The 24,623-nt window shown below is 61.2% G+C and overlaps 1 protein-coding gene and 1 long non-coding RNA gene across 12 annotated transcripts in view; one reads left to right on the top strand and one right to left on the bottom strand.

The window, feature by feature from the left end:
* Sardh (sarcosine dehydrogenase) overlaps positions 1 to 24,623 on the top strand; it is a 55,765-nt gene that overhangs the window by 17,071 nt on the left and 14,071 nt on the right. For 10 of the 11 annotated variants that reach the window (XM_078048604.1, XM_078048601.1, XM_078048598.1 and 7 more), the window contains 7 exons: positions 1,345 to 1,486; positions 3,583 to 3,666; positions 5,451 to 5,564; positions 11,487 to 11,625; positions 13,130 to 13,243; positions 16,104 to 16,251; positions 18,865 to 18,958. In XM_078048604.1, coding sequence (XP_077904730.1) covers positions 1,345 to 1,486; positions 3,583 to 3,666; positions 5,451 to 5,564; positions 11,487 to 11,625; positions 13,130 to 13,243; positions 16,104 to 16,251; positions 18,865 to 18,958 — 835 coding nt within the window. The remainder of the gene's footprint in view (positions 1 to 1,344; positions 1,487 to 3,582; positions 3,667 to 5,450; positions 5,565 to 11,486; positions 11,626 to 13,129; positions 13,244 to 16,103; positions 16,252 to 18,864; positions 18,959 to 24,623) is intronic. The other variant, XM_078048607.1, reaches the window with a different exon arrangement.
* Positions 2,793 to 5,762, bottom strand: LOC144377410 (uncharacterized). Its single transcript, XR_013438384.1, has 2 exons — positions 5,640 to 5,762; positions 2,793 to 3,500 (listed from the first exon to the last, which is right to left on the bottom strand). It is a non-coding gene; the product is annotated as an uncharacterized LOC144377410 (long non-coding RNA).

Below are 24,623 nucleotides of genomic sequence, written 5' to 3'. Positions count from 1 at the left end.
CCTTGGGGCAGGTTAGCTAGGAGAAGAGTCCTTCCTTGTTCAAGTGAAGAGTGTAGCCCTGGCTGCGGCCCCCGCTGTGGGTCCCTCTGCCCACTGCTCACAGGCCCCTGTGGGCCACAGGGGGTGTTGGGGGCCTGATTTCACTCCCTGCAGGTCTCTGAGCTGAGGCCCCATGGCCCCTGCCCCACAGATAGGAGCAGAAGGGCCAGTGGAGAAGGGGCCAGCTGGGCCTGCCATGTGGCCAGCAGCATCTGCTGCTGTCTGCTGGTACAGGGCCCACCCAGCCCCGTCCACACCACCCCGGGGCCTGAGAAGGGCCCCCACCAGGAGCAGCACTCCCAGCAGCTGAGAGACCACCTGTCTCCTGCCTGCAGCCCCCAGTGCCTGGGGCAGCCCAGCCATGGAGCGCAGTGAGGGCCCAGGAGTGCCCCGGGTGCCTCCCTTCCCAGCTCAGCCCTCCTAAGCCAAGCCCATGCCCTGTACATGGGCACGCTGCCCCTGCGGCTAGACACACAGTTTTTGATTGTGGCCTCCAGACTCCTCACCCAGCGTGAGCCCCCTGAGCCTCAGTGTCCCCAAGTGTGATGTGGGCCCTATGAACAGGGCAACTCTGAGGGTGAGGAGAGGGTTCTTGCAGAATGTGCTCTTCCCTGGGCCTGGGCTGGAGGAGAGGCCCCTGCAGAGAGTGGTCACTGGAAATAGTGTCCTCACCTTGACCCTCCCCGCCCCCCGAGACTGCCCACCCCAGACCAGAGTCATGCCTTGCCAGACTCTCGCACGGTCCAGGAGCTGCTCAGCCGCTGAGGCTCTGACAGGTATCCCTGAGGACAGAGGCCTGGCCAGGACGTGGCTGTCCAGGTGGTGGACCGCGGAGGGTGACGGGACTCCTAGCTAGAGAGGGCAGACCGCTGGAGGCTGAGGCGAGCCAGAGTCTAAAAGCTGGGCATTGTGGGGAGGGACTGCAGGGCCCTGACACGGTGGGGCCAGAGGTCGGACTCTGTCCTGCAGCAGATCTGTGGGGGTCTCACCCAGGTGGCCTGTCCCACTTAAAGGCAGGAGTGGGGACCAGGACCCCCCAGCATTCAGAATCTGGACAGTGGAGGCCATGGAACAGGCTGGACCCAAGCCCAGGGCCCTGGTGGGAGTGGGGACCCTGCAGGCCCTGGGCTCCTGGACCCCACTCTGCAGGCAGCCCTGGGGGCCACAGGGGAGGGGCTGGGGCCTCTTGACACCCAGCCCCAGGAGACCTCTGGGGAGGGTGGGGGTCCAGTTTATGCTGGGTCCTGGGCCACCTGGCCCAGGCGGTGTCACCAGGCAGTGACCTGAGCCCTCCCTGTACGGCAGGCGCTTCCACCACTCACTCACGGACCACAGCCGCTGGATCCGCGAGCGCAGCCACGAGTCCTATGCCAAGAACTACTCCGTGGTCTTCCCCCACGACGAGCCGCTGGCCGGGCGGAACATGAGGACAGACGCCCTGCACCAGGTGCCCTCCTGTGGCCACAGGCTGCAGTGACCCTCTGGGATGTCCTCGGGGTACTGGGTAGTGGAAGGCAGACCCACCCCAGATATTATCCCAGCATGGGTGCTGGGTGCTGGGTGCCGTGCCGGTGGGGGAGAGGTGGGGTGGCTCTTGTGGGGCCCAAGGGAGGAGATGTCCTGGAGAACCAGGAAGTGTCCTGACGCTGGGAGCAGTGCTGGAGGCAGGGGCACGGAGGGCAGCAGCTAGGCCCCTGTGCCCAGGCCGGCCTCCTGCCCCACAGCCGGCTGGGACACTCTTCTCCTGGTGGGCGAGCTTCTACCTAGGTGACGAAACCCACTATCAGGCGCTCTTGCCCGGGGCTGGCGCTGTGACTCTCCTGGCCCCGGGACCTAGGCGCCCCTCGGTGTCCATCCCTAGTCATCCTAGCCAGAGGCTCTGCTTACTGGGGAACAGGAGTGATGGTTTCTGACCACTGGGGGCCTCAGGCAAAGTCTCTGGAGTGGACAGGTGGGGCAGGAGGCAGGCCCGGGGAGCAGGCAGCATCTAGGCTGGAGAAGGGGCCTCCCCCCACTGACCCTCCCATGCCAGGACCCAAAAGGACCTGGCGTCTGCTGTACCACCCCCCAACCCCAGGAGAGGTCTGGCATGTCCTCTGCCAGTGGACTGGCCCAGCCCAGTTGTGCTCCCAGGCCTCACAGAACCTTGGGGTCTCTACAGCTGGACCCTGCTTTGAGCCACCCCCTGCCAGGCCCAACAGCGCAGAGGCCTGCCCCAGTGAACTCAGGGTCCCTGGGCTCCTGCTGGCTCAGGTGAGCTCCTAACCCAAGGGCCTTCCCAGGAGGCTGTGCAGGGGCTGAACCCCGCCATCCAGAAGGGAGCCTCCGTCCCCCAGTCCTTCTCTTCCTCCTGAGCTGCACCTGTGACACTTGTCTTTTAAAATAGAGTCACCTGCCCCTTTAGCATCTTGAGACCAACCTTCTCGTCCTTTGAAGGTGACCAATGGGGCACGCCCACCACTGTGCACTGACCACTGCTCTTCGGGGACCCCAACATGCAGGGAAGCCATGCCAGTGTCCAACCCCAGCCTTTCTCCCTGCCTCGGTCCCCATGGATGGAGGGAGGGGACGGTTGCAGCTGTGCCTGTCTTTTCCCCGTGCCACACTGCCCGCCAGCCAGTCTGAGCCTGATGCCCTGCTGGCCCTGGCCCACTGCCTGGTGCTGGTCAGTGGGGTTGACTGTGGGCAGGACTCTTCCAAACCCACAGTGGGATTTTTTTTTCCCCCAAATCAAGTTAATTTTCAGAGAAAAGTGCCTGGACGTCACTTTATTATGCCCTGGTGGTTCTCCTCGTGGTAAGAGCACGGAGTGTGAGGTCCGCCCTTCACCCATTTTACAGGGTGCAATTTAGGTTACTCAGTCCCCTCCTTGCTGGGCAGCCATCGGCCCTGTTCAGTGTCCATGTGATAGGGCTCTTCTACCTGTGTGACAGTGAGCAGCTGCTGTGGACGTCCATGTGGAGTGTCCAGTGAGGCCCTGCTTCGCCCTGGGTGCACACGCAGGCAGAGCTGCTGGGTCACACACTCCAACCTGTATTTTCTGAGTGCTCTGAGCCTGGAGGTCCGGGTTCCTGCCCCCGCTGCCTGGAGAGGAGCTCCTGGCCCGTGGGCGGTCGCCTGTGTCCCCACGGGGAAGACAGAGGGCACAGGCCCTGACCCCAAGCACAGGTCACTGGGGTTAGGGTTTCGCCACAGGAGTTTGTGGGGACACGATGCGGTCCATAGCTGCTGATGCTTCTCCAGGTTGGGGGTTCCCGGGGAGGCACGGGGGTGCGGGGGAGCTCTGGGGTGAGCTGGCTGTAGAACTCCAGATCTTTAGGTTTTTCAGAGATTTGGACTTTTAGTTCATCATTTAGAAAGTAGAATGTGGAAAGCATTAGAGGCCAGGCCAACCTGGGCTTGAAGACGCATCACAATAATTGAGATGAGGAGTGAGTGGCACAGTTGACAGAAGAAAGGGACTGTAAAAGTTGAAAGGAAAGAAAGATGAAGAATCAGGCGGGGGACCTGGCCCTGTGTGACGGGTGTTGTCCTCTGCCACAGGAGCTCCTTGAACAAGGCTGCGTGTTCCAGGAGCGGCACGGCTGGGAGCGGCCGGGATGGTTCAGCCCTCAGGGGACCGCTCCGGTGAGTGGTCCCAGGGGTGGCTGAGGGTCCGTGCAGCCCAGAGAACCTGCCCTGCTGCCCTCAGCCCACCCTGAGTCGGGGCAAGCCCGGTTCCGAGCAGGCGGTGCAGCCGGAGAGCAGCCGGGCCTCCCCGGGCACTGTGCAGGCTTCCCTGCCCGGGTGCGCTCTGTGGGCAGAGCAGAGGGTGCCCCGCCTGGGCACAGCTCGAAGACTCCCTGGTGGGAGGGACTTGGCGGTCTTCACACAGCTTTCTGCACGTATTTTTGGCAACTCCAACTGTTAGTTTATGTTAGTAGCAGGCTGGTTAGTGGGAGGGTTTATGCTCGATGTGTTCAGCTTATCTACTGAGATGCCCCACGCCCTGGCCTCCGAGGACCTTCCTGGGCCTCCTGTTCCTCCTGGGGATAGGCCCTTGGAGCAGCCTTGGGGCTTGGAGGCGGGTTGGGCTGGGCTGGGTGCGGATCTGTGCATCAAGCCCTTTCCTGTCGCTGTGCTGCTCTGCCTTCTCCCAGTGGGACCCTCCCCATCTCCATGGCAACCCACCTCCACGGCCCATTTCCTGGCACCCTGAGGGGAGACGGAGCCACAGCTGGCTCACAGGGCCTTGGGCCCCGTATGGATGTCCTCAGAGCCTCCTCAGTCACTGCCAATTCTCTCGCTAGTCCCTAGGACATAGGGTCCCTAGGGACCGTGCAGAAGGCTAGGCCTGGGCAGACCTGCCCTTTTAAGCCTGGAAGCCCCTCTGTCCTGGAGTCCTGGACAAGGAGAGGGGCGTGGAATACCCTTGGGCCCCATGAGCAGATTTCCACCCATGGGGGCCACCTGGGAGTCCAGGAGACGGGGAGATGCCTCCTGATTCCTGGCACCTCTTTGGGGCTACAGCGGGGGAGCAGGCCTGCTGGGGTCTCCAGGGAGGGCGAGCATGCCCCGCTAGGGAGGGAGAGGGGCTGTGGAGCCTGCCAGGCAGGCCTCAGTTCCGCTGGGTTCCCACCCGTGGAAAGGCGTGGCCCCAGGCAGACTGGTGACCCTGGAGGTGAGGATGGCCTGCTCCTTACACCCTGTGCAGGGGCCGGCAGGGGAAGGGGGCCTCAGCAGGAGCAGAGGCCAGGAGGTCCCAGGGTCGTGGGGCATCTGAGAGAGGCAGGCAGCTTCACAGGAGAGGTGAGGCGAAGGTGCCAGCAGAGCCCGACACGGAGCCCCCACTCACGCCCACCCAGCATGACACAGCCTTGGGTGCTCGTCAGTGACCTCAGGCCAGGTGTGACCTCTTTGTGCCTCAGATTCCTCATCCGCAGAAGGGGTCACCCTTGTGAGGAGCATGGGCCACGTCAGCAGGGCTTGTCCCAGGGTGGAAACGAGTCCCAGATTGCCACAGAAACCGCACCTGCGCCATGGCCGGGACGTGCCAGCCCCTCACCTGCGCCCTTCTCAGGGGGTCACTTCCCTCTCTGCCCAACAGCACCCTGAGGGCCTCTCTGGCCTCCTCACCCCTCACTCCCTAAATTGGGATCCAGCCTCTTCTCCCCCACCCCGGGGCCCAGACGGGTCCCCGGCTCTCACAGGCGCCACTGTGCAGCTGTTGGTATTGCCTAGGCTGCACCCCTCCCGCCCGGCCACCACCACCCACGCATGCCCACTGGACAGGAGGTGCTGAGGGCAGCACCAGCCTGTCTCCCAGGACTAGCGCACCACCTGCCCAGTGGTGGGCCCAGCTATTTGTAGAGAGAGGGAGGGGGGAAGAGAGGAAGAGGGGAGGCGGGCAGTGACCATGTCCTCTGCCCCAGGTCCCCGACTACGACTACTACGGGGCCTACGGGAACCAGGTGCACCAGGACTGTGCCTACACCAGGCTGCTGGAGGACGAATACACCTTCGAATTCCCGCCCCACCACGGTGTGGTAAGCAGCCAGCACCCTCCCGCGGCCCAGTCCCTCTCCCCATCCCCCTCCTGGCCCCTCATGCAGAATTCTCACCTGAGCTGCCTGTGGGGACCCTCAGCCCAGCCCCTGGGGCTCCTGCCAGCCTCCTGCCCTTCTCCAGCTGACTCAGCTGTGGGACAGTCACCTGACAGTGGTTGTCAGCAGAATCACCTGAGGGCAAATCCCATTGCTCAGGGCAGCTGCAGGGGGGGTGGGCCAGGGGGGCTGGGGGATGGGCCAGGAGGCCTGGGTCGCTGTGTGGCCTCAGGCCAGGCCAAGCCAGCACCCCTCTGAGCCCTTCTTGGTCCTGAGGCTGCCTGGGGGATGGGTCTTCCTCCGGCAGAGGGCTCTGCCCACAGCTGTAGGTCCAGGACAAGGTGGGCTTGCTGATGCTGGGCACCTGGCCCCTGAATGGGCCCCTCCAGGGGTCAGCAGGGAACAGAGCTGGGGAAGCCCTGCTGTTACAATCTGCGTGCTGCAGACTTCTGCCCCTTCCTCCAAAAATGGTCAGGTGAAGCTGGCCAGATGGAGCCCCGGGCAGCCCACAGCCCCTTGGTGCCCGACTCCCCACCACCCTGGGCTGAGCCTGCCCTCCAGCAGCCTGCACCTCGCAGGCAGCTCCCGTGCAATAAGCAAAGCCCCGCCCACTCCTAGCCCAGCCACCTGCTGGGCACTACTGCTGTTCCTGGGCCCTTGTGCCTGGTCTGGGAGCAGAGCCAGCCCTCAGCAGGACCCAGGGCCCAGGGTGGGGAGCCTTGGGAGGGGCCCCGGTGCCTGACAGGGCTTCATGGGGGAGCCACTCTGCTCAACCTTGCTGAGGAGGTTGATGCTCTCTGTGTTGCCCTGAAGCCCCCAGTGCTCCTTCAACAGGAGCGGGCCTCGAGGGAGGGGACCATTTATCTCCACCACTGTCCCCACTGTCCCCAAAGCTTGCTCCAGTGCAAGTTTGGGCAGAGGCCTGGGGAGAGGCCATGCTGAGGGGGAAGCAGGAGGCCCCTGGTCACGAAGCGCGGGAGCTGCAGGCGGGCTCAGCGCCCAGTCCCTGGCGGTGCCTCCCTCACGGGAGTCGCGGGGCTGCGTCTGGCACCTTCAGGCTGCAGCTCCCGAAGCCTCTGGGACTCCCAGCCCTGAGGATGTGGAGGCTCAGGGAGATGCCAACTTGGCTGGGTGTCTTCACCAGCCTCCGCACCGCGGCTGAGACGGTCCCAGCGCAGGAAACGCGCTCGCTGTCAGTGCTGGCAGCCGCCCCAGGCTGGGCAGACGGCGGGCAGCAGCCCAGGACGCTGCTTGGGGTTTTGGTTTTGGTCTGCAAACAGTGGGTGCTCCATAAAGGCTAGTGATGTCAGGAGGGAGGCTGATGAGCAGCTGAAGGGCAGGGAGGAGGAGGTGTCCACATTGTGCTGCAGAGTGACCACCTGTCCCAGGGGGCAGCTGGGCGGCAGTGCTGCCCATTTGTCTGGAGTGGACACTGGCCCATTTCCATGTCTCCCCGTGTGGCGTCTCTGAGCATTGGGGTGGGACCGAGACCCACAGTGGGCTCCCATGGGCTCCTTTGCTCCTGTGCCACCCGAGGTCCCCTAGGGCACCTGAGCCTGGCAGTGGCCACCTGTGGGGCGGGCTGGGGAGGACATAGTGCAGCCCGAGGCACATGGGGCCCACCTGGTGTGGGAAAGCCGCTGCCATGGTCACATTCGGGGTTGGTCATGACAGTGAGGTCGTGGTCTGCTCAGTGGTCAGGGGGCAGTGTGGGAGGGAAGGCCAAAGACCCACTGAGGTGCTGGTGGGCCGTGGGGAGGGCAGTGGGAGAGCTGGGCTGGCCGTGATTCACACACCGTGCTGTTCATCCATCGAAAGGGCCAGATTCGGGGATTTTCAGTGAGTTCACAGGGCCGTCGCACGGCCATCAGCGCAGTCTAGTTCTGGACACCCCCTTATCCACCCTGTCCCACCCCAGGCCACAGCAGACACTAATCTGCTTCCTGTCTCTAGGAGCTGCCTCGTGTAATCCATTTAAGTGGACTCATAAAATAGACGTGCTTTTGTGGCCAGTTTCTTTCATTAGCAGAATATCCTCAAGGTCCTTCTGTGTGGTGGCATGTGGTGGCGTGTGGTGGCGTGTGGTGGCGTGTGGTATTTGTACTCGCTGCCTCTTGCACACTGGAGCCTGCTGCAGGCACATGCCACAGTTCATCTGTCCATTCGTCTGTGGATGGGCCTTAGGGTTGCTCCCATTTAGGGCAGTCATGAATGGTGTGCTGGGAACATCCGGGTGCAGGTTGTGTTCCGATGCCCTGGCTGGAGTGGCCGAGGTGTGATCACTCTGTCCAACAGTGGTCTCCCCCCAGCAGTGTGTGTGAGTTCCAGCTCCACCCCGGCTTCCACGGCCACTCTCGCCAAGCTGCAGGGGGTGAAGAGGGGTCCGGTTGCGGTTTTGACCTGCGGGTCTAACTATTCGCCTTGCGCACCTTTTCGTGGGCTGTTGGCCCCTCGATATCTTCTCTGGGGAAATGTCTATTCAGACCTTTGGCTCATTTTAAATTGAGTTGCTTGTCTTTTTATCATTGTGTTAAAAGATTTTTTGAAATATACACCCTGGATAGGAGCCCCTTGGAGATGTCTATCATATGCAAACCTTCTCTCCTGGTGGGGATGTCTCTCACTGTCAGGATGGTGTCCTTTGCAGCAGAAACTTAAAATTTAGATGACATCTGACTCATCTCTTCCCTCCTTTTTGTCCCTTACATTTTTGACGTCATGTATAAGAAACTAACTCAAGGTCCCAGACATTTCCTTGTGAGTTTTCTCCTGAGGGCTTTGTAATTTAGCTCCTCTGAGATAAGTTTTGTGCATGGTGTGAGGAAGGGGTCCAGATTCATTCTTGTGCATGTGGCTGTCCTGCTATCACAGCGCGCTGTGTTGGAGACTCTCCTGTGAGAAAGTGTGTTGGTCCCTTTTCAGAATACACTGTTCAGCCCTAAGTGTAAAATTGGGGTGTAGGAAAGGCAGCTGGTGGGGGGAATAGAGCAGAGCGGAGAGTTACAAGCAGGTAACACCAGATCATTCATAGCCTCTTGGCAAACAGGAGGCAGGGGAAGGGGTGGCCTGACCCATGGGCCAAAAGCACTGGGTCCAAGACTTTGCTGCCCCAGGGGAACAGAGGGAGGTGGGGACAACTAAAGGTACATTTCTTTAAACAGCCCAATAGGAGACAGTAAAACCTAGATGATGACCCCAGGAAGACAGTGCACCCCACGGTACTCAGCCAACAAGGAGCCGGGGGGACCTGCGCTCTCGGGTAGAGTGCTGGTTGTAAGTGCTCTGGGTGTGCCTGCTCCCAGACACCTGGTCTCGCTCGACCATCAGTCAAGTAAAGCCTGGCCTCTTTGCTGTTCCTGTGTCCTGTAGTCCATGGTTTGGGCTTGGACAGGTGAGTGTGTACCTCACTCCCACGGAACTCTCTTGTCACCCTTGTTGAAAAACCAGTTAACCGTGCACATGAGGGTCTATTTCGAGAATGTGGATTGCACCCTGCCGACCTCTGCGTCCATCCTTGAGTCAGTCCAGCTCTGGTTTATCTGCTAGCTTTGCAGTAAGTTTTGCCAACAGGGAATGTGAGTCCTCCAATTTGTTCTTTTGTCCCCAAGATTGTTTGGAACATCCTGGTCCCTTAGGGTTCCATGTGGATTCTGGGGTCAGCTGGTCAGTGTCTGCCCAGGAGCCGGCTGAGGTTTCGGTGGGGATTTTGTGGACAGTGGAGATCAATGAGGGGTGTGTTGTCACCTTGACATAGCTCATGTCTTCTCCCCATGAGCACGGGCTGTCCTTCCACTTCTTTAGGTCTCCTTAAATTTCTCTCCAAAACGTTTCCAGTTCTTTAGAGTACAGAGTTTGCATTTCTTTCGTTAACCTCATTCCCAAGCATTTTTTATTATTTGATGCTATTGTAAATGGAATTATTTTCTCCATTTCCTTTTTGGAATGTGCAGTGTTAGTCTATAGAAATACAATTGCTTTTGTTATTTTTATTTTTGGTCTGTTGGCTTTGTATCCTGCAAACTTTTGAACTATTTTATTAGTTCTAATAATTTTTTTTAGTGGGTTCTTTAGGATCTTCTACATGTAAGGTCATGTTATCTGTAAATATGTGTGTTTTTACTTCTTCTTTTCCAATCGGGTTGCCGTTTATTATTATTGTTACTTTGCCTAATTGCCCGGGCGAGGGCCTCCACTATAAGGTTGAATACAGTTGGTGGGAGTGGTATTGCTTCTGATCTTGGAGGTGGGAGTCAGTGTTTGATCAGGACGTACAGTGTGTATGTACTACATGGTTTTTGTAGGTTGCCAGGTTGAGGGAGCTCCTTCTGTCATTGGTTTGTTTTTAATCATGATTTGTGTCAAGTACTTTTTCTGTATTGAATGATTATGTGTTTCCCGTTTTTTATTCTGTGAATGTGGTTTAACTTCACATTCTTGGGATGAGCCTATTGATCATGGTGTAGAATCCTTCCTGGATGTTGGATTGAGTTTGCTGTATTTTGTAGAGGATTGTGTCTACATTCATAAAGGATGTTGGTCCATAGTTTTCTTTTATCTTTGGTTTTGGCATCAGGATAATGCTGGCTTCCTAGAATAAATTGGAATAACATTTCCTACTGTGATAGTTTTGGGGAAGAATTTGTGAAGAATTGGTATCACTTCTTTAAATGTTAGATGAAATTCCCCAGAGAAGACATCTGGGCCTGGGCATTTCTTCTTTTTTTTTCAATATTTATTTTTAAGTTGTAGCTGGACACAATACATTTATTTTATTTATTTTTATGTAGTGCTGAGGATTGAACCCAGTGCCTCACACGTGCTAGGTGAGTGCTCTACTGCTGAGCCACAACCCCAGCCCCAGCCTGGGCATTGCTTTGTGGAAAAATTTTAAAGGCTTAAAAATTTTTTCTTTCTTTCTTCCTTTCTTCCTTTCTTCTTCCTTTCTCCTTCCTTCCTTCCTTCCTTCCCTCCTTCCTTCCTTTCTTTCTTTCTTCCTTCCTTCCTTCCTTCCTTCCTTTACGGTGCTGAGACTCAAACTCAGTGTCTCACATGTTAGGCAAGCACCCTACCACTGAGCCACAACCCCAGCCCAAATCTCTTTATTTGTTATAATTTTATTCATATTTTTCCATCTTTATCCAGTTTCAGTGATTCATGCTTTCTAGACATTTGTCCATTCTAACTAATTTGTGGTGTATTATTATCAGTTGTCTTTCCCAGGACCCTCCTCTGTCTGTGGGATTGCTGATTTTAGTAAAGGTTTGTCAATTTTGTTGATCTATTCAAAGAGCCAACTTTTGGTTTTGCTGATTTTTCTAGTCTAATCTATTATTTCTTTCCTTCTGCTTGCTTTGGGTTTCGTGTGCTCTTTTTCCAGGTTCTCAAAGTGGAGGGTTGGGTTGTTGAGCCTCTTATGACATAGGCACGTGTGGCTGTCACCCTCCGTGTGAGCACAGCCTTCACAAGTGATTGTGGGTTGGGTGTTGGGTCCGTCCACTCACCTCACAGTAGTTCCTTAGTGCCCTTTGATCTGTTGGTTCTTTAAGAGTGTCCTCTTTAATTTCCACTTATTTGTGGATTTCCCAGTTTTTTTTCCTGCTTCTAATTTTGCAGGTCAAAGAACCTGCCTTGTGTAAGTTGAATCCTTTTGAATTTGCAGAGCCTGGTTTTACCACTGAGCGAGTGACCTCACCTAGAGAATGTTCCCTGTGCTGGAGAGAGTGTGTCCTGAGCTGGGAAGGGCTGGCTCAGTCTGGGAGGGAGGAGGGGAGGCTCAGAACAGGTGCATTGGGGAGGGCCCAGACCCCAGTGGTGAGGGGAAAGTGCACCTCAAAGACCTTGCACACCCACCCCGGGACTTTTCAGATCCAGAAGGAGTGTTTGACCTGCAGAGGGGCTGCTGCTGTGTTCAACATGTCCTACTTTGGGAAGTTCTACCTGCTGGGGCTGGATGCCAGCAAGGCTGCTGACTGGCTCTTCTCTGCAGATGTCAGCAGACCCCCAGGTACAGGCTTGAGTGGTGGGCCACTCTCCTCCCATACCCAGCACCAGAGTGCAGCCCCAGGCACGAGACTCAGGGGCAGGGGTCATGACCCCAGCACCCCTCCTTGGGCCTGGCCTGGACACCTCCAGTCCCTCTGATACCTCCAAGCCCCGGCTCCAGGCCGTCTCCTTGCCCAGCCCCACAGTGGGTCCTTCCTTCTCCTCCCTCTGGCTTCCTTCTTCTTAGCTCCAGAAAGGAGGCGTGGCAGCAGGCCCTCAGGGCTGCCTCCTGGCACGGGAGGGCCCCGCCTCTGCCCCCAGGATGCTGTCCCCAGTAGGGTTTCCAGAATTAAAAATCCAGGACCCTCAGTTGAATTTGACTTTGGATGAATAATGAATAATTTTACAGTGGTACCTCCTGCCCACTCCTACCCACTCCTGCCCACTCTCTGCCCACTCTCTGCCTGCTGTACTGCTCACTATTGCACCACCCAAAACCCACCTGCTCTTGTCCTTATTCATTTCCTGTGGCTGCACAATGCCACCAAACAGGTGACTTAAAACAGCAGAAATCTATTGTTTCACAGTCCTGGTGGCCAGATGTGGAATTGGGGTATCGTCTGTGCTATGCTCCCCAAGACCCTGGGTGGTCTCCCTCTGGACTCCCCAGTGTGGCACCTGCTGTCTGGCTGGGGACCTTGCCCTGGCTGGGCTTCAGCCGGTCCACGCCACTGTCCCTGATGCCACATGGCCTTCTCCTGCATTTCCTTCCTGTAAGGAGGGCAGTCACACAGGACGGGGACTGGTCCCACCCTAAGGACCCCTCCCCATTGCTGGATTACATAGGGTAACAGAGACCCTGTTCCCCCTAAGGCCACCCCCCGGGTCCTGGGGCAGCTCTTCACATGTCTGTCTGGGGACACAACTTGACCCTAACACTCTCCATCCAGCCCCCGTCCACAGCTGGGTGTGTCCTGCTCACCCCGAGGCGCCCTCTGCCTGCCGCCCACTCAGCCCCCCATCTCTGCCCCCTTCCACCTTCCTTTTCTCCTCCACCGTCCTCCCCTCCCCCGCTGGCCACAGCCTCCTGCCCTCCACCTGTCTGTCCGTCACCCACCTTCCCTTTTCCCTGTCCGTCCTCTGTCTACCCACATGACCCTTTTCCACAGACCTCATGGCCTCTGCTCAGCAGGCCCAGGGCTGAAGCAGGGGTGGCTCTTGCCCCTGGAAACCTCTGGTGACCACTGGGAGGGATGGAGTGGGAGGCAAGCAGCTCAGCAGGAAGGAGTCTCCCTCCCAGGAGAGCAGTGGGTGACCTTCCCCTCGGTGGCCCTCTGGGTCACCTGGTAGAAATGGAATCACTGAGTCCAGGGGTCTTCCAAGGCCACCTCCTGCGGGTGACCTGCCAAGGGGTTCTCCAGAATGAGGAGAGCTGCCGGCCGCCCTCCACTCATCCACGCCTGCCCCACCCCGCTGCCCACCCACCCCGGCCCGTGTGAACAGACCTGGCTCTCCCCGGCCCCCAGGCTCCACGGTGTACACCTGCATGCTGAACCAGCGCGGGGGCGTGGAGAGCGACCTGACGGTCAGCCGCCTGGCCCCTGGCCCCGAGGCCGGCCCCCTGGCTCCTGCCTTTGAAGGTAAGAGACCCTGTGGGTGTGGGGCTGCTGCAGCTGCGGCCTGCTTGGGTGGAGGGCACTGGTGGCAGGACGATGCTGGCGGGAGGCTGGGGCTGAGCTTGGTGCCCTGCTGTGCCCGTGTGGCCAAGCTGGGGATGGGAGGGCTCCGTCGGGCAAAGGCAGCCTTGCTGGGTAGTGATGCAGTCACCGCGAGCTTGCTGGGCTCATTCTCCAGCCTCAGGCTGTGGTGCTCAGGGGCAGCTCCTGTGGGCCAGCTCCGCTCCTGCCAGGAGGAGGCAGGCGGTCACCCTCCTGCTGGGCATGGCTCTCTCCCTCTGCCTGGCTCTGTGCCTCTTCTCCCGGTAACTGCAGCTCAGGCCTGGGCAGGCCCAGACGTCCAGCTGGGTGTCCAGGCTGATGCCTGGCCCCACGGTGGGTCAACACCTCTGTCCCATTTGCACAGCCCAGTCACCCCATCAGCTCAGGCCCCCGATCCTGCCCCTCAGCCACACAGGAGCAGCCCCATTTCCTGTCCCCAGGGGAGCAGAGTGGGTGTGTCCCCTTCTCTGGGAAGGGCTGTGGCCTCCTGAGAGGCGGCTCTGCAGGGAGGACCACTGCAGTCTGCGTCGTCCTCTGGAAAGGGGTGTCAGCTGGCCCTGCCAGGCCCATCAGAGAAGCTGCCCCTCCCAGCTCTTGGCCTGGACCTGTGGGCGGGAGGGGATGGAGGGCTCACGAGCGAGCCGGGTCCCGGGCCCCCCATTCCTGTGTCCAGCAGCCGCCTCTGCACCCAGCCTGTGTCTGGCTCAGTGTGAGGCACCGGGACGCAGAGGTGAGCCGAGGGGGCTGCGGCCCATGTGGAGCCCTCCTCCTGGGGGAAGCTGCAGGATCTAAAAATGAAATACGGGGGACATGCAGGATGTCGGGCGTGTCCAGGGGGGCATCAGTACTGGAGGGGAGGGGCTCGGGGCAGGCTTGGGAATGAGTGGCCCCACTGCCCACAGGGTCCTCCAGGGAGTCAGGGCTGCTGAAGGCCGGTGTGGGGCCCAGCTCCACCAGCCCGAGGGGAAAGAAAGGGGAAGGGCCTGTGGGGTTTGGCTTCAGTGCCAGGAGCGGGGAGGCCTGGGCACATCCCTGGCCACACACCAAGAGCCAGCACAGCTGGGCACCACGTGCAGGTGCAGGTCTGCGAGACCCTGACCCAGAGCCTGCCGCTGCCTGGCTCTGCACCCTTCCCTGAGCCCAGCTCTCCCCACCCACAGACAGGACCCACCCTGAGCACTGTGGGGGGTCGGCCAGGGCCTGGAGGGGCCCACAGGGCCGGGAGCATCCCCTGAGCCATGGTTCCCCATGAGAGGACGAGGACCTTGTGAGTCCCCTCACGAGGGGAAGCTGTCAGGCAGCTTCCTGTATGGTCAGCTGTCCCCCCCTGTGGCACCCCACGGGGTGCATTGCTGAGCTGCTTGGGGGGAAGGTTGGCACTTGGTGGGCGTGAGGGGACAGCACTGTGAGTCCTGTCCCCTGGGAAGATCCAGGGTCACCTCTGAAAAGGAGAGAAGGCTGGGGCTGGTTTTGTCTTCAGGCTCAAAGCCTGCACCATGACTGATGGACAAGTGGGCCATGAAGTCAGCCGTGTGTCACCTGGGGTCACCCTAGATCTCAGTGACACCTCAGGACCATGATATGTACAGGAGAGCCTGCTGTGGGCCGGCGGTTGTCAATCTGTGGTCATTTCCAGTGACCTGAGACTGCAGAGCCACACCCGCCCCCAGCACCTGCCTGCCATGCAGCTCACACCCCACCTGGCCACACAGGGATGGCCGGGAGGGCTGCCCACTGCCCTCTGTGTCTGCCTTGCCAGTGGGCTGGACGGGGCCAGGCTGCAGGCCTTGTGTGGTGTTTTTAGTGGAGCAGCCCCAGGACGGCGGCCCAGGGGAGGCAGGTCGCCCACTGCTGCCTGGGCACCCTGCAGCCCTGGAGGGGCCCGCGGCTGGCCCAGAGCCAGGGCCTGTGGATTGCTGTGCCTGTGTGTGTGGGAGTGGGAGTGTGTGTGGTATGAGTGAGTATGTGTGTGTGTGTGTGGTATGAGTGTGTGTGTGTGTGTGTGTGTGTGTGGGAGTGGGAGTGTGTGTGGTATGAGTGTGTGTGTGTGCTTGTGTGTGTGGGAGTGGGAGTGTGTGTGGTATGACTGTGTGTGTGTGTGTGTGTGTGTGTGTGGGAGTGGGAGTGTGTGGTGTGTGTGTGTGTGTGTGTGGGAGTGGGAGTGTGTGTGGTATGAGCATGTGAGTGTGAGTGTGTGTGTGTGTGTGTGCTCGGGTGGACACCGGGCTGGCTGGCTGGCATGGGGCAGGGAACCCTGTCCAGAATTCCAATGTCCTCCTTTTCTGAAGCCTGGGGAAGGGGATGAGCTGGCGTCCTGGTGGGATCCAGGGCATGTGCCACAAAGCTCCCCTCTAGAGTCGGGTCCCAGGAAGTCGCAGTATGGCCAAGGCAGGGAATGCAGAGACCTGGGACCTGGAGGGACAGGGTGGATCAGGACCAGGTGAGGATGTTGAGGCTCAGAGAGGGAAAAAGATCTGCCCAAGGCTGCTCAGCACTGGTGCCTGAGGGGGACTGCATCCCTCCCCCAACCTGATGGCACTGGGCTGCTGACCCTGTGAAGGGAACCCCTGAGAGGCAGACACAGCCCAGGACTGTCCCCTCAGCCTGTGCAGCCGTGAGGGGGTCCCAGTGAAGGAACTTGCACTGAGAATCCAGGTCCTTCGGGGGTCACCCTCAGGAAAGGGCATTGCTTTCTCAAATGGGCGGCCCTTGGGCTACCCTCACTTTGCTCTGCACATCCCCGTCCCCTGGTCCTCTTCTAAGCCTGGCGCTGCTCTTCCAGGGGACGGCTACTACCTGGCCGTGGGCGGGGCTGCAGCCCAGCATAACTGGTCGCACATCAGCACCGTCCTGCAGGACCAGAAGTTCCGGTGCCAGCTCATCGACAGCTCCGAGGACCTGGGCATGATCAGCATCCAGGGCCCAGCCAGGTGAGCTGGGTGGGGACCTGAGCACGGGGTGCACCTGGGCTCACCTGACCTCACCTGAGCTCACCTGGACCCCGGCCCTCCACCTGGGCCCTGGGCAGAACCAGATGGGACATGCTGAGTAGCCGACCACTCTGGTAAACCAAGAGGTGTCACGCCTGATAAGTGACCTTCAGAGCACCAGATCAGACAGCCCTGGACGTGACGGTCAGCCTGACCTGCAGCGAGTCAGGTCTGGGTCAGTCACAGAGCCAGGAATTGCAGTCCACCCTCCCCGGCCGGGGCTCTACCGGCCACCTGCGCCAAAGTAAGATCCTCCACCAGTCGCTGGCGCCTCCCCACGCGGTCCTTCTGAGGATCCTTACCGAGCCCTGTCCCCCTCCCCCACGAGGAATCAGGACCTGGCGGGGACTCCTGGGGGCCACTGAGGGTCGTGAGCAGGTGTGCACTTTGAGAAGACCCACCTGCTGTGCTCTGGGGAAGGGACTGGGTCTCGGGGACAAAAGGAGACCACAGATGTGCTCAGAGCCCACCAGCTGGGAAGCCTGGGTTTTTAGCCCTGGCACTAGTCTTTGAAGTGGATGTTCTTTCATTACTGATGAGGAGACTGAGGCACAGAGAGGTAGAGACATTTCCCCAAGGTCACACAGCTTGTAAGTGCCAGAGCTGGAGGGCATGTGCAGGGGGAGGGTCAAGGATGGCAGACTTGGCGGGATGGCGCCATCTGGGATGTGCCTGTGTAGCACCTGCCCACGGCAAGCCCAATGCTGCGAGCTGGTCCTGTTGCTACCCGAGGAGCCCACAGTCTCCGAACGGGGCCGGGGAGGGGGAGGCCAGCCCTCCCCAGCCTGCGTGGCCAGGGTGACCTTGGATAGGGAAGGGCCCATTTTAGAGTGGGGGAGGCAGGTGGGCAGGGAGGCTGCAGACTGGTCAGGGGTGGCCCCTGGGGACAGGCAGCCTCATTACCAGCTGCTCCCCCGGGGCGGGGCCAGCACCTGCCGCCTCCCAGTGACTTTCCGGCTTTCGCCTCTAAAGCGTCCCCTCCCTTTCAAGGACACCCCCAGGAAGTCCCAGCACCCAGGAGAGCCAAGCCCTCGGGTGTGTGGGAGGCACTCAGCACAGGGCCTGGACGTGAGGGCGCCCTGGGGGGGCACCACGCGAGCTGCTGCCCACAGAACTCTCCAGAGGGCAGCCGCCAAGCCCGCCTGGCTCCTGGGCCTTGGATGTGGCCAGCACCGCTGACCGGTGATCCAGACGGGCAGGCTCGTGTGGCCAGGGCGGAGGTGACGCCACTGTCCCGTCAGCAAGGCCAGGTGCTTGATGCCTCTGAGGGCTCTGTGAGGGGACGTCTCTGTCCCCACTCAGCAGAGGGAGCCGAGGCTGGCCAGGCCAGGGCTAAGTGCGGGTGTTGGACTTGCACCTGGGGCTCCGACGGGGAGGCCCCTGCCCTGTGGCCACCTGACTTCCTGCAGGGAGGGACAGTTCAGCAGACGGGGTGCCTGCCTGTCCTCCCCGACATGGACCCCGGGGCTGGGTTCCCCTGCCTCTGCTGAGGCCACAGCCTGGGTCAGAGCCCTGGACACCTTGGCCCCAGGAGCAGCCCCCTCCCGGGGGAGGTGCTGGGCAGCCCCAGCTCAGCCGGGCCACCTCCCCGCAGTGTGGCCCTGGGCTGCAGAGTGTGCGCTCAGAGGAGGAGGCAGTGCCAGCACCGTGGGTGGCAATAGGGTCAGCAGCACTTCCGGGCAGTGGCCCCAGCGCCTGTGGGGACCCCGGGTGGAAGTAGGACATCTGCAGCCAGTGGAGAGCTCACCTCCCTGCCAGCTGCCATGCCTGGTGCTGGACATCCTGTGACACCAGGCACGCTGGGAGGTGGGTCCCGTTGGCCCAGAGCTCCCAGTGGGAGACAAGCCTGGCAGGAGACGGGGACCAGACTCGCAGTCAGGGAGGGCTGCCTGGAGGAGGTGCCGCTGGGCCAAGCTTCAGGGTGAGGCAGGGTTAAACAGGGCAGGGTGAGAGTGGGGAGGGGCCCGGGAGGGGCGAATTTGCAAGGTTCCGCTGGCAGCGTGGAGTTGGGAGGGAAAGGAAGATAACCCCCTGGGAGCCACAGACCAGTGGATATGAGCTGTGACACATGGGCACGTGGCCTGGCCCTGCCTCTGGTCAGTGACAGTCCTCCAATAGGCAGGTCGGCTCTGGGCACCCGCTGGGCCCTGAGCGAGCTCCAGTGGGGGCTGAGGGCCCGCTGGGGGACGCCTGGGGGAGCAGGACGGGTGCTTGGAGTGCTCTCCTGTTGGATGGGGACCTGTCCACCCAGCTCCAGCTTGGACAAATCACTGTATTTTCTGGGCAAAACAGAGGCCACCTTGGCCAGCTTTTCTTGATGACCAGGCCAGGGGGGTCCGGGCATTCGTGGTCAGATGACTGGCCTGCCTTGGTCACTGCCTGGGACCAGAGCTGTCCCTCCAGGAGTCCTGGCCCCAGCAGCAGACAGGTGGCTTCTCCCTGATGGGATCCGGGTGCGCACTTGTCCCAAGAGGAGAGGGACATGTCCTGCTTGCTGCTGTCCCCTGTCTTCCAGCCCAGCCCACTGACTGACCCCTCTGTGCTTGCTCCTAGCCGGGCCATCCTGCAGGAGGTGCTGGACGCTGACCTGAGTAACTCGGCCTTCCCCTTCTCCACCCACCAGCTGGTGAGAGCCGCCGGGCACCTGGTAGGTACCACCAGCCACTGCCCCCCGGTGGTGAGGGGACAGAGCCAGGGCAGGGACCTGGGAGCCTGGTGTCCTTGGTGAGTCCCTTTACCTCTCTGGGTCTCGGTCCTAAACTGTGAACTGGGCTAGTGGGGACCAGATGGCCTGCCCACAGGCTGTTGGGAGGGAGCAGGGAGGTCCTGCGAGGCCACAGTCAGTCAGAGTCACCGCCTCCTCTGTCCTCCAGGGCCAGGCGTAGGTGGGAGGGGGCTGCCCCTGCCTGTGTGTCCCCTTCTGAAGGGCATGGGGCCTGCCCTCCCAGTCAGGGAGATGGCGGGTCTGTCTCCCTGGAGGTGGGGGTGGGGGGCAGAGCTGAGCGGCCGTGCTGCTCCGGCGGCTCCCTGGTCCTCGGGAGCAGCCCCTGCTCCTGGGGCCTCACCCACCCTGCGTGTGGATGTGGGGGGCGCCTAGGCAGGAGCAGGGCTGGTCTCACACAGCACCCCAACCCCACTGCTCCCAGAGGTCCAGGACCTACCAACCGAGTCTCTTCTGAGACTGCTCGGGGTCAGCCCAGGGCTCCTGAGAGTCCAGCTCTGAGCCAGCGTCTCCCACTGCTGGCCGTGTCCCTGTGGGAGAGCGGCGCGGGCCCTTCCGCTTTGCTTCTCCTGGCTGAGTCCCCCGCCCTCTGACCAGCCTGGGAGGTGCCATCAGCACAACCGACATGTTGTGACAGAGACCCCCTGTGGGGCCGTCCCTTTCCTCCAGGGGTCTCTCGGCTGCCCTGGCCTCTGTCCACTGGATGCCAGCAGTGCCTCAAGCCATGATAAGACTTCAGACATGGCCACGTGTCCTCCAGGGGCAGGACCTCGCTGCCTGGTGTCCTGCGGTGGGTGGGCTTTGTAGGCGGCAGGTGTGGGGCGTGCAGCGCTGACCCAGGATGTGGGAGAGCTGAGGGGCTGAGGGCTGGCCGGCCACCGGCCCAAAGCAGCCAATTCATGCAGCTGACCCCTGTGGAGGGCGCGGGTGGGCGGAGGGCCGCTGGGCCTGGGCGCGCCCCCAAGTGCTGAGGAATGTTGGTGGGGAGTGAGGTCCTGGCCTGCACGGTGGGTGTGGGTCCTGAGGGACAGATCTGGGTCCTGTTAGCAAATAAACAGTGTGGCAGGGAAGGCGGGGAGGGGCTGCCAGAGAGGGAGATGAAAGCAGCTCTGCAGGCTCCGTCCGTCCCCCCAGAGGCCGCACAGGGTCAGGAAGCCAGGGTGTCTGTCTCGCTTGCTTCCTGCCTCCTTAGCTCCCAGCCTCGGCTGAGACCAGAGAGGGTGGCGCTCTGCCCCAGGCCCCAGCAGCACCCAGACCTCTGGACTCTAGCTTGGGCCGTCCTCTGGGGTCTCTGTCTGGGGCTCGGTCACGACCTGTGGGTGGGGTGGGCGGTGGGTCTCCCACCACGCCGAGCTTGGTGACGACTCAGCCTGTGTGTGTTCGGGTGTCGGAGGGAGAAACCAGGTGGGGAGGTCCCCTCCCGTCCAGAGCTCTGCCTCCCTCCATCCGCAGGGCTACTGCGGGGCCACTTGGAAAGGTCAGCTGCAGCTGCTTCTCTCCCCAGTGGCCTGGCCTGGCCCAGCTGCCCCCGAGGTGGGCTGCTGGTGCTTCACCTGTGGCCCGGGAGCCAGGCCAGCTGTCGGGCAGAGGCCACGCTGCCTAGGGTCACAGGCAGGCCGAGCCCAAGGGGGGCTGCAGGTGGGGAGGGCTCCCACAGCGCTGCTTCTCCTCAGGGCTGCCTCCAGCCCTGGCTCCCGGGTGGCCAAAGGCCTGTGAGATCCCACCTGCCCTCCCTATCCGACCACCCCTGTGCCCAGGACCTGGCCGGCCTCACCTCCGGAAAGACCACCTTGCGCCCGACGGCAGCCCTGCTGGGCCTTCCCTCAGCCCTGGGACGGGGTCTGGTCCTGAGGTTGCCCACAGTGCAGGTGTGGAGCTCGCCGGGCCGGACCTGGCGGCCAGCCGTGTGTCACTGGAGAATCTCGGGAACGTTCATGGGAGGTGAACAAGTTCCAGCCCCACTCCTCCCACCAGGGGAAGCCACACGACGGGTCGGAGTGTCCCCCACCCGTCTCCTTCTGGCTGTGTCTCCGCTTTCCCGGGGTCAGCACCGTCCTTCACCTACGGTTTGTGCTCTGCCTTGGCCTCTGGCGATGCTGGGTGGACTTCCTGCTCCTCTCCACCCTCCTGGTGAGCCTGTGGGGGACCTGTGCCCCTCTCTGCTGCCCACGCAGCACCTGGGCTGGACACTGGCGGGCTTGTTTCTTGTCCTCAGAAGCCATCTGGTGAGGAGTGTCCCTTGCACATGACCTTAGGGTGTCCAACGGTTGACCTAAGCCAGGACCTAGGAAGGGTCCTCTGAGCCAGGGGTGTGAGGCGCACGCCCCGGTCTCTGGGTCATTTCCAGCTGCCCCGCTCAGGTTGGGGGAGGGCCGCATGGTGCTCTCTGAGCCAGGCCGCTGCCTGTGGAGACCGCGACGGTGGACAGTGGACAACCGGATAGGGCAGCGTTGAGCCCTGGCTTAGAAGAGGACGGGGTGTGAGGCACGTTCCCACCGGGGAGGCTCTGGACTGCATTTCAGCCACCTGGTCACAACGGGCCATCGGGTGGTCTGTGTGATAGGGCCCACACTTCGGGCAAGGGGTGGCTACTGCCTAGGAACCAAGTGGGAGTTCGAGTCCCGGGAAGAGGCTCACGGCAGGGAGAACTGGGTCCAGGCGCGGGGTGTCTCCAGCCTCTCCAGGGGGTCCGTGCTGCGGGAGCCCCTACCCAGGACTCCCTGTGGGCATGGTGAGCCAGGGCCCTTAGCAGCCACCCTGTGCCCACCCTACCGCCCCTCCAGCATGTCGCCGGCTTTCCTGCCGGGCCTCCTGTGGGAGACTAGAGGGACGGATGCTGGGGAGCAAGGCAGGCCTCTCCCTGGCGCCTGTGGGAGCGCATCCTGTTGGGCCCCAGCCAGCACCCGGGGCTGGCTGTCCAGGCTGGCTGTCCAGCTGCTCTCAGAGCACACTGGCCGGTGCTGCAGGGCTAGTGTCTGGGAATGGCATGGAGCCCGTCATGCTGCTGTGGACCATCTCCTCCTGAAGCTCTGAAGCATGGCCCAGTTGCAGGCAGTCAGCGTCCCGTGCCTCTGCCTCTTGGTCCCCCTGTGTCCGGGAGATCACAGCTCTGTGGGTGGGAGAGGGAAGGACCCTCTGGGTGGCTCATGAGCTGGGAATCCTGTCCCCAGCCGCCTTCTCCCAAGGACCCAAGGGAGGTGTGTGCAAGGGAACACGATTCTGCCTCTTTGCATCTGGACTGTGGTTGGGGCTGACCTGGAGGACTGCCCTTCAGAGGGGTCTGGACACACATTCTGGGAAGGCCTGAGCCTAGGACACAGTGGTCCCCTTCCCTGGCCAGCACAGAGGGTGGCCGCTCCACTGCAGGCTCTGGAGGCAGGGCTGGCCCTGCTGTGGGCGCACGGAGGAGCCAGGTCAGCCACAGTCACTCGGGAGCCATGGGGACCAAAGCCCCGTGCTACCCAGGGCCTCCAGTCCTGTCCCGGCCTTCTGTGTGATGGCCTCCGTTTCCCTATCTGTGACAGTAAGTGCAGACGCAGTCTAACCCTTCCTGGGCCGCATGTCCCTGCCCCCACGTCTGTCCAGGCAGAATCCTCTCTGGAACCAGGGGATCTCACATCTCCTCAGTGACACCTTGGGCTGGCTTTAACACAGCGTTGATGAACTGTCCCTGGATGAGCAGCAATCCAGGCCAGCCATCTACAGGGGAGCCCTGGACCCCGGCCACACAGCTGCAGGACAGGAGCCTGTGTGGCCGCCTGGTCAGCATCTCTTGGTCCAGGGGGACGTGAGGGATGACGAGGGCGAGAGCCAAGCACTGAGGACGTGGCGGTGGCTGGAGCACCCACCCTGTGGAGCCCACTTCCACAGGAGCCGGCCAGAGGGTCTCCGCCGAGGGCTGCTTCCCTCCACCATCCCCACCTCTGAGATGCCTGGTTCTGTGCCAGACGTCCATGATCCCTGGATTCCTGGAGGAAGAAGGCGGATGGGGAGGTGATCGACCCTCGGCAGCCAGAGACCAGCTGTCCTGGCTCCCGAACATTTGCCTCCAGGCCAGAGAGATTCCTGGGGAAACTGGTCTCCCAGAGCTCAGCTCGGCCAGGACTGGGCCAGACACAGTGTTCCCAGCGCCGCAGCTGAGGACAGGCCTGGCCAGGCCCCCCTTGGCCACGGACGGGTCCCCACTGACTGAGCACAGACCCTCCTCGACCAAGGATGGCCCTTCTCAGCAGCAGCAGGCCGCGGCTGGAAGCTGTCCGTAAGCGTGGCCATAAAGCAATTTTCTCCTGAAAATTAATTTCAAGTCAAGAGGAAATTGAATTTCTCTTCTGAAGGGAGAAACCCTTGCTGCGGCTCTGCTGGGACTCGGTTAGTTCAGGGTGGAGCATCTTCACAGTCACACACAGACAGACCACGGACCCCGACAGGACTGCAGGACATTTGGAGCCTGCGCTGGCCGTGGGGTGGAGCCGCTGCCCAAGTCCTCTCTGCTGCGCCTGTGAGAACCGCCCGGGCCTTGGCACAGGACACCACACACCAGTGCCATGACACAGGCAAGGTGCAGGCTGGGCACACATTCCCAACCACCGTTCAAGCTGTCGGGGACAGAGAAGACCATCTGCCAGGAACGTTGAAGAACGCCTGGCCAGAAGGAGGCCAGTGACCCTGGTGACCCCACTTTTGCTGAGCCTCTGCAACTCATCCAGGTGGAGCTGCCCCTTCTCCCAGAGCCCCTGAGGACCTGCAGTCCCCGTCTGTGCTGTGGACAGGCCCCCTCAGGGCAGCCCAAGGCTTCCCAGCTGCTGGAGGTCCGGGGCCCAGAGCTAGGGCTGGTGGGTGAAGGTCTCATTTAGGGAGGGGCTGGAAGGCGGTCTTCGGCAGATCACCCTGCCCAGGGAGGAGCACAGAACTGAGGGCCACAGCTTCTAGAGAGACCACCTGTGCCCAGGGGGCTCAGGTGGTACAGTGTGGTTTGGGCATCGCACGTTTACTTACTCGGGAAAGTTGATTCTAGTCACTAACTCCACTGTCACCACGTCCACCATCTTCACCACCTCCACGATCACCACCACCTCCACCACCTCACTGCCACCTTCATCACCACCTCCACCACCACTATTATCACCACCACCACCTCCACCTCCTTCACCACCTCCACCACCACCACCTCCACCTCCTTCACCACCTCCACCACCACCACCTCCACCTTCTCCTTCACCACCTCCACCACCTCCACCTCCTTCACCACCTCCACCACCACCACCACCTCCTTCACCACCTCCACCTCCACCACCTCCACCTCCACCTCCTTCACCACCTCCACCACCACCACCTCCACCTCCTCCTTCACCACCTCCACCACCTCCACCTCCACCTCCTTCACCACCTCCACCACCACCACCACCTCCTTCACCACCTCCACCTCCTTCACCACCTCCACCACCACCACCTCCACCTCCTTCACCACCTCCACCACCTCCACCTCCACCTCCTTCACCACCTCCACCACCTCCACCTCCACCTCCTTCACCACCTCCACCACCACCACCTCCACCTCCTTCACCACCTCCACCACCACCACCTCCACCTT

The sequence above is a fragment of the Ictidomys tridecemlineatus genome, chromosome 4 (assembly GCF_052094955.1).
Source record: "Ictidomys tridecemlineatus isolate mIctTri1 chromosome 4, mIctTri1.hap1, whole genome shotgun sequence".
NCBI lineage: Eukaryota > Metazoa > Chordata > Mammalia > Rodentia > Sciuridae > Ictidomys > Ictidomys tridecemlineatus.
The sequence above is the reverse complement of the archived record's forward strand: the minus strand, read 5'-3'. Positions and strand labels throughout refer to the sequence as shown.